Raw genomic sequence first — 9,124 nt, 5'->3', positions numbered from 1 at the left:
TATTCTGGTGATATATATATACGGAGTACCGTATACCGGTTAGTGTTGTTTGCCGTTTTGTATCATTATCATTTGTATTTGAAATTTATCTGTATATTGGATTGTTTGTGACCATTTTCATTTATATGATGATTTCAAGTGTTATATTTATATGACTTTCTTTCCTGTGCTTTCAAAATCAGTTTTCCTCAATACTTGATTATTCTCAATTTGTAAATATGGTACAAAAACCGAGCTTGAGAAATGTCAGTCTCGCCCAAAGACGACGGTTTGAAATCCTGTTCCAGCAACCCTGTTCCGCTGTTCGTAATCAACAGGGTACCGGTTAACATATGGGCATGTACGATTGGTAATACTTGAAACTTGGCTACCAACAAGGATCATTTGGCAACTGGAATCCTACCGATCAACCAACCATTAACTGGAGATTGGAGAAGCAACAGCCATGTATCAACACATGAAATTAACAATGAATCCTTGTTTAGATTTCAACATCTATAACGGGATTCTCATCAAGATAGAACAGCGTACATATGCCATCCTGATCTACTAGGCTATGAGCACAACGCCTAGATTGCTTGACATTACGTGTTTACGTTTACACTGCTTGATATCAGGCAGTATATCAGTAATTGCACCCCTCCTGCTCCTGCTCCTGCACCACAAGATATAAGATACGGGCTTGCACTCTCAATCCAAGCTAGAGCCGGCTTGAAGCTCATCAGGATATTTGGTTGACTCTTGGTGTTTAAAATAATGGTGTGTCCTGTTTCTTCTCCTATGTTTTACATTATAGCTCATTTCTGACTCCGAGTATTTAGTTACAATGGAACCTCATTTTAACAATTACAGTGTACTTTATATCGAAACATTAAAACAAAATACAATTAATAAACACACAATGATAAAATCTGTCCCTAATAAAGTTGCAGTGGCAGGACTTTTTTTTATTTTGACAAGTAAATTATACTAATGCACGCTGGTGTCAACGTTTATGAATTCAAGAGTTCCGACTACTGAGTAATATTAATGCGGTTCCAAGCCCAAGTCAGGAGTATAACGCACCTCTTATATAGAGTAGTGTTATACAAAGTACCACAAGATATTTGTTCATTAGCATACAAAGTTTTTCAAAACAAACACATCAAAGTTTCAACAGGATAATACTGTTATTATCAACAAAAAAAGACTTCAAACATAAGAATATGAAAATACTGTCACAAACCGGGGCCATGAAAACACAAAATATCAGTTTAGCACACAGACCACAAAAGTCTCATTTAGATCTTACAGGCTATTTATTTACAAAATTTCAGAAAATGCAAACCTGAAGGCAAAGTTTCTATGGTTACAAGCGTCGTCAGAAAACACAGTGCATAGTGCCACTGGTTAATTTGGCTTGTTCGAGAAATTTACTCCCGCAGTCAGGGTCAGGGTCAGGGTCAGGGTCAGGGCTGCCTATACCAGGATCATTAAAATCCAGTATCTCAAGAGACGATTTGTAGTTGTGCGAGTTGGTCTGGGCATAAGAGTCAAAACTCCAGTCAGATCTACAAGTTATCTTCCGAGGATGCTTCTTCTCTTTCTGCCCACTTCCTCCTCCACGCACATTCTTGCCCTTGTGCTTCCCTTTTCCGTGCTTCTTGTGGCTCTTGCTATACTGTTGGTAACTCTTCTTCTTTGGAAGGTGAGATACAGATGTTGGAGATGGATCATACACATCAGGTGCCCATGTAACCGTCAGCTTCTTTAGAGGAATCCCGTTCTTCTGACGGCTCCCCTTGATGCAGGAAACTAGCTTCCGATCAGTAGGTATAGACGATGATCGATTGCAAACATCATTATCTTCTGGCGGTGCTTCTGGTTCCTTCCTCACAGACAAGGAGGGAACTGGGAAAGTAACACACTTGCAAGATGTTGTGGACAGGCCATCCATATTGAAGTTGGGACGATTTGTGTCATCCTCCAGACCACTACCACCATCTGAAGGAGAATCGGAAAACGATTCCGACTTCTCTTCTTTCACTTGCAATGGATCATGCATCACATTTTCAAGTTCAAGAATTGGTTCCAATAGTTTGGTACCATGCTTTTTCACTGTAGATGATTGCTCCAGACCATGGCTACCAGAACCAAGAGATTTCACAGCAACGAAGTTGTCCATCAAATAGAAAAGTAGAAATGCAATGGCTGGGATTTCCCCAGAACAAAAATGAATTTTTTTTATCTTCGAGACTTTCCAAACAATGAGAACGCAGAAGAACTACCACTTCTAAAGCACCAAAAAGTTACTACTCCAAGGTATCAACAATGTTGCAAGATCAAGAGAAAAGCCGAAGTCCACAAAACTAGATAACCAAAAGAAATAAGGTGTGTTTGAAAAGAAGAGGAAAAAGAAAGGTAAAGTGTTAACTAAGATTACCACGCCGATCACTTTTTTCAAGATTATGAAGATGATGAGAACATAAGGAACGATGCAAAGAGGAAGAAAGGATGGAAGGGACAATAGGAAGTTTAACAGGCACTGGAGGCATTGTGCCTGATGCCTTTGATGCCCCAAATGAAACAAAAAACCCTAAACGCAACAAAACTTTCTATCTGTGTACGCTCCCTTCTTAGAGTTAAACTCTTATATAGGATCGACAGATCAAGGCTAATGAAATATCGCAAGTGTAATCTCTAAAATGGCAATGTATTCTTCCTTAACTTCAGATGCGATGGTCAATAAGCTACCCAAATCTGCAAAAATCATTAAGCTGATATAAGGTTACAATGATATAATATGGCAAGATAAAATGTGGTTAGCAAGAACAATCAGAATCGAGCATTGCACATTTGTACATCCATCACAACCTGCAAGAAATAAAGACTCTAATTACCCATTCACATAAGAAAACGTTAAGTAAATCTCAAGACATCACACAACAAGCAAGAACACGAGCCAACAACTTTAACTATACGTACAAGATGCTACAACCTAATCTCGCTAAATGCGGCCAATATCGCTTTAAATGCACTTGAATAAGATCTTCACAACCTTGACAAAGCAATTGTGTACTTCACAAATGTTAGATAGGTGGGCATGAAACTTTATCCGTGACTTAAACTCGAGTAATTCAAAATAGAAATTCTACTGCCATATGATTTCTTCATTATTATCACACCTTATGAGTTATGAGTAGCTTAGATTACCACAAAAAGCACCCATCATGAAGATCATGAAGCCACACAACATTACAAGATGTCTTCTCAACCATCTCTCAATCGGGAATTTAACTCAACTCAATACAGTATAACAACTCCCATTTAAAGCCTTCCCAAAATAAAACAAGCTTCATTTTATAGTATCAACTATCAAGATCACATTTCAACCACAACTATAGAATACTCCATCTATTTCATACTCCCTCCGTCCCGGTCAATTGTACTTTGGTTTGGCATAAAGAACAAGGAAAGAGAAAGGAGTCAATTACTAAATGACAAGTGGACCAAATTGAGTGTGAATGATCAATTTGTTCATCAAATTTATTTTTAAAATAGAAAGGACAACAATTGAATAAGACACCCAAAAATGAAATAGGACAACAAATGACCGGGACAGAGAGAGTATAAGCCTCGATCTAGAAATCACACCAATGTTACGAAATACTCCCTCCGTCCCGGTCAATTGTTGTCCTTTGGTTTTGACATAAAGACCAAGGAAAGAGGAGGGGTCAATTACTAAATGACAAGTGGAACAAATTAGGTGTAAATGATCAAATTGCTCATCAAGTTTATTCTCAAAATAAAAAGGACAACCATTGACTGAGATACTCTATAATAGAAAAAGAACAACAAATGACCGGGATAAAGGGAATAATCATTAACATAGAATGTTATTTTAAAAAAAAAATACTGGCACCGTCACGGTCATTTGTTTATATTTTGTGAGAGGTATTGTGATCAGAGCTAAACAAATGATCGAGACAGGGGAGTAGACATTTTAATAATCCGAGGATCAACAAATAAAACCAGTACGGAGATGATCACAGAAAACAGGTAAACCTAAAACAAAGAAAAAGGGGAATCAATAGCATAGAAAACAAACCTGAATGGAAAATTGAAAAGTTAATAAAACGCGTGTTGGAGAGGAAGAAGACATAGGCAGGGTAAAAGGTAAAGGGTCTGTTCAAGAATGAATTTATGATCTGCGATTATTCTCAAAGACGACGGGTATGCACGGATATTTTATGGAATAAGACATATGGTGGATTTTAGTAAATATCGACGACGTTTTTCAAAAAAAAAAAAGACGATAACTGCTCGTGCACTCATCCACCACTTTCTCTCTCTAAAAAATTTCCTCTCAAATTCTACTAAAAATCAACTAAATTAAAAAAGAAAACCAACAACAATTAACAAGATTAATTAACATGACGGATCACGAATCACCGGTACGTAAACAACTTAATCGCTTCATTATTTGCTTAATTTTCATTTTTTTTTTGCGCATCGTTAATTCTATTCGACAGTTGATTTACGTCACACGTATTAACTTAGTAGTAGCGAAATTACGATTTTTCTGCGTAAATCTGAAATTTGTCCCCCGAAGGTTGAACCATGGACCAAAGTTGAGATTCAACGTTCAGCCCATGGTCCAAACGTTGGAAACCAACGTTTACCATGGTCCAAACGTTAGATTTCCACGTTTGCCATGGTCCAAACGTTGGAATCCATTGTTTGGCCATGGTTGAACGTTGGTTTTCCATGTTTGGCCATGGATGAACGTTGGAAACCAATGTTTGGTCATGGTCGATTGTTGAGTCTCGTGGTTTAGCCATGGATTACTCGTTTTATATTGTTTTGCTTTCGTTTTACGCAATTTATTTAGGTTATGTATCGTTTTTATTGTCTTACTATAGTCCGTATTGCTTGGAACAGGTTTCGTGGGAGACTTTTTGTAATACTCCGTATTTTAGTTGGAGTACTCGGTCGAGTGTGTGTTACTCGGCCGAGTGCGCTTGACCGAGTAAACCGGTTCAGCGAGTTAGACGGTTTATTTTATGTTTTGGCCAAAGGGTTTTTGTTTTTAACAGTTAAGCCTTTTCTAAAATCATTTTAACATCTCTAAAACTATTTCTAAACCTAGAGAGAGGGATAGGAAGAGGAATTGTCGAGCCTTTCATTTGATTGAAAATTTCTCACCGATTTCAACCTAATTCGATTTCCCTGTTTGTAAGTCGATCTCATTCAATTGTTTAAAGTGGTTTAACGTCGTCTTCTTCGAAAGGTTTGAGTTGAGAGTCCTGTTTATTTGAAGTCTAGTTTATGCATATCAAATCTCGTAGTTAAATTCCTTATGGTTTGTCCTAGGTGATTTATTTATGAACATGTCGTTGAAAAGTCCGCGAATCTGTTTTGGTTGTGGAAAATGATTTGAAACCCTAATTTATATGTCGATTCAGTTTTGGGGCTTTTTCATACATCATCTTTGTATAGTCTAGATGACAATAGGATTTTGAATTTCTGAAAAATAAGGATTTAAACTCGTTTTATGAATCAATACTTTTTATGCGACGGATTCTGTCAGCTTTTGGAAACCAGTCTGAAAACCCTTGATAACTTTGGAATTTGAGAAAACTTCGTTGATATAATTTATAGATAAGACTCATGGGGTTCCAATACAATTGGCCTTGCATCAATTAGATTTTTCTGGAATTAGTTATGTATTTTATACAGAGTCTGTCATGTGCTGGAAAATCAGGAAAAGTCGTGTTTGTTCTTTAAGTTGATATTCCTATTAAGTTATGATGAGTCTAGGTTATGTGCATGATGAATTGATTGAGTAGGTGGTAATTATACATAATTATGCTATGTAGGTGATGGATATATGAAGGATCATGATTGATTGCTTGTGTGTGCTTGGATTGCGAAAAGGTAGGATTTCTCCTACTCAGTACTGTTAATTGATTGAGATTGCATATGTTCATAATTGTTGTTATCTGCTGATCATCGGAGGATGGGTGTTGTGGAGACGGTGTTGGTGTGGTTGTATTGTGATGGTTGTGGTGTTGTGACAGCTGTGATGCTGTGTGTGTGTGTGTGGTTGTGGTGGAGTCACTTGCGGGAGTGGCTTCACACCCTAGTTCGCCCTCCGTGGAACCCGTGACGGGAGGGGATGTGCACATTAAGGGATAGGGATTGTTAGTCGCTCGTTGATGGGCTGGACTTGGTGGGGATGGGCTGCGGTCACTCACTGGCGGAGTGGATTACCTGTTGCGATGGGTAATCTGGCAGGGCTACACACTTTGGTGTGTAGTCGGTTACTACGGAGGATGATCAGCCGGTTACATTGTTTGTTTGTCTTACATTGATTGAACGGTACTGACCCCGTTGTTGTTGTTTTGTAAAACCTGCGGTGATCCATTCGGGGATGGTGAGCAGATTGTGACAGGTAATGCAGATGTTTAGCTATGGGACAGTCATGGGGAGTCATCACTCGAGTCTAGCTTTCCGCCGTCAAGAGACTTAGCTTGCATTCTTTGTAGTTGTTAGACCTTTCATAGTTATACTTTGGTTTGGTTTTGGAAACATGTAATCACTAACTCTTTATACTTTAATAAAAGGTTGTTTGGAATTGGTAACTTTGATATACTAACCTCGGGAAACCGAGATGGTAACAGTCTTTCATACTAGAGTAGTCATTGGTAAGGTACCTTGGTATGAGGGGGTGTTACACTTTTGGCGAGAATTCAATTGATTGACCTAGATGCTAGTTCCCCCTGAGAGCCTGCCTATGCCGCCACTTCACCCCGCTTGGTTGACCTACCGAGATGTTAGTGTTGCTCACTTAGATACGTTGTACCAACAGAACATTGAGAATTGGCAAGCATTTATGGGAGAGACACCAAGAAGACGTCGTAGAAGCCGTAATTCTGATACTGCGACAGTTATCTCAATTAACAGTTGTTCGGATTGAAAAAATGTAACCGTTACTGACGATTTAAATAAAAAGTTATTAAGTTCACTTGTGTAATATATTTTAAGGTTTTTCTCTTGTATACCCCTGTGATTTTTGTTTAGGTTTATACAAATTCTGAAATTTCTGGAAAAGCATACAAACACATAACAATTCATATTACTAATTCTAAAATTTCTGGAATTCATAGCAACTGATACAAATTTGGAAATTTTTGCAAATACTCAATATTTCATAACAATGGCTAACATAAGGAAAACAAACAAATACAAGATACACTTGAAATAAAACTTCATCCTCCTTGACAAACCCGAAATCTCTTCTTTTAAACCTATAACTTGCTCTTTAATGACATTTCCACTTATACATCATCAGCTTCATCTTCACATGCTATCTTCAACCTTTTTGTTATTGTCAAATGATCTTCAGTCAACCACGTCACAAAATTATTGCAATCTAAACATTTAAAACACGCTTTCATTGGATTATTAATTGATCCCGGAAATCTTGATGATAGCGTTTTTGCCACATCGATTGCAAGTTTGATTCTTAAAATTTAGGCCTTCAATTGGGTGGTTTCTCCACATTGAGGATGATGTCAACATAAGTAGAGAGAGGAAGAAGAAAATTGAAGGGAAAAATTTGGGGCTTTAGGAAGTGAAGAAGAGAAGAAGATGAAAATGTTAATATAGTTGAGATTTAGGAAAAAATGGAGGGAATATAACCGTTACAATTCAAAAATCTAACCGTTTGAAATTAAAAAAATTCTTACCGTTATCAATTAAAACATTATAACCGTTATAATTCAAAAATACCGTTATAATTCAAAAATACCGTTACAATTCAAAAATACCGTTACAATTAAAACATTATAACCGTTATAATTCAAAAATACCGTTACAATTCAAAAATCTGAACGTTTCAAATTCAAAAAATTGTTACCGTTTTGATCCGACTTCTTATAAATAGCCCTTGCTATGTCCATTTGAATCATAACATCCCATCTTATTCACTACAATATTAAAATGGTTCTCACAAATACTCAAAAAATCAGAGCTTATCAACTAAGGATCGATTCAATCGTTGCGGATTTATCAGTGTTAGTGTCTCGCCTTGAATTAGTCGTTCCAAGTGCCACTGTATGGCACTTGCTTGAAAATCCTCTACTTGGCAGCCTTTGTATCATCCTAGCTGGACATCCGGAAGGTATACTAACTCCAACAGTTACTGATGAGGTTGTTTCTGATGAAACATTAACCGAAAAGATGTAGGAGTTTCGCAGGTTAAAAAGTGATGTCCTTGTCTATTTTGAGCGCATACTAACGTGCTCGATTACACAACACTATCAGAATTATGTGCCGGTAGAGTGTTCAACCTAGGAAATGTCAAACTTGACATCATTGATTTCTATGATCAATATGTTGCTGCTCAACCTGAAGAATTTGAGGTCGGAGACGATTTGGAAGGTTTGGAATCGTCATCTTCATCAACCGAAGATAATTAAGTTCGATAATTATTTAATTACGTTTAACGTTTTAATTAAGTTGTATTTTCAATTTATGTCGTCGTTTAATTTCCATTTAACTACGTTTTAATTCCCGTTGCATTTTCAATTTATGTTTTGCCTTATTAAGTTGTATCTCTGTATTATGTCCTATTGTTAAATTGTATCGTGTTAAAATTAAGTTTTTGGCTACGTTTAATTTCCGTAAACTACGTTTAATTTGTATCGTTTAACTACGGAATTGATTAATAAAAAGATTAGTAAAATTATATTAAGGAAAACATAAAAAATATCCATACAAAGATACTAGAATTAAAATAACATAATCCGTACAAAGAGACAAACATAAAAAATAAAAAAAAACTAGTCGTCATACACGTCTTCATAGTAGAGACGCATGTCCGCAAACAAATCCTCTAGAGTCTCTCTCTCCATCTCCTCACTAGTTTGTTGGAAGACGTTCTTGAATTTACGACTAAGAGCTAGGGCGACCTCCGGCTCCTCATGAAACTCGACAGACCGAAAATGGAGGCGGTGTAAGGGGGGATACAAATAGGGGTGTGAAATCTCCGCATACCAAGTCATGTACCCCTCACCATACTCGAAAGGCATATATGCTTTTGTTGACAGACGCCGTAACGGTGTGACCGAATTTTCGCTCC

General features: G+C 37.2%; 1 protein-coding gene across 2 annotated transcripts; it reads right to left on the bottom strand.

The window, feature by feature from the left end:
• Positions 1 to 1,147: 1,147 nt before the first annotated feature.
• Positions 1,148 to 4,214, bottom strand: LOC141616796 (uncharacterized). 2 transcript variants are annotated; one of them, XM_074433941.1, is made up of 2 exons: positions 4,088 to 4,214; positions 1,148 to 2,739 (listed from the first exon to the last, which is right to left on the bottom strand). In XM_074433941.1, the coding sequence occupies exon 2, from the start codon at positions 2,162 to 2,164 to the stop codon at positions 1,361 to 1,363; it is 804 nt and encodes a 267-aa protein (XP_074290042.1). In that variant the 5' UTR covers positions 2,165 to 2,739; positions 4,088 to 4,214; the 3' UTR covers positions 1,148 to 1,360. The 2 variants fall into 2 exon arrangements, with proteins under 2 accessions (XP_074290042.1, XP_074290043.1); XM_074433942.1 differs by having other exon boundaries at positions 1,148 to 2,853; positions 4,088 to 4,201.
• Positions 4,215 to 9,124: the final 4,910 nt, after the last annotated feature.

The sequence above is a fragment of the Silene latifolia genome, chromosome X (genome assembly GCF_048544455.1).
Source record: "Silene latifolia isolate original U9 population chromosome X, ASM4854445v1, whole genome shotgun sequence".
NCBI classification, from domain to species: Eukaryota; Viridiplantae; Streptophyta; class Magnoliopsida; order Caryophyllales; family Caryophyllaceae; genus Silene; species Silene latifolia.
This window is presented reverse-complemented; position numbering and strand designations above follow the sequence as displayed.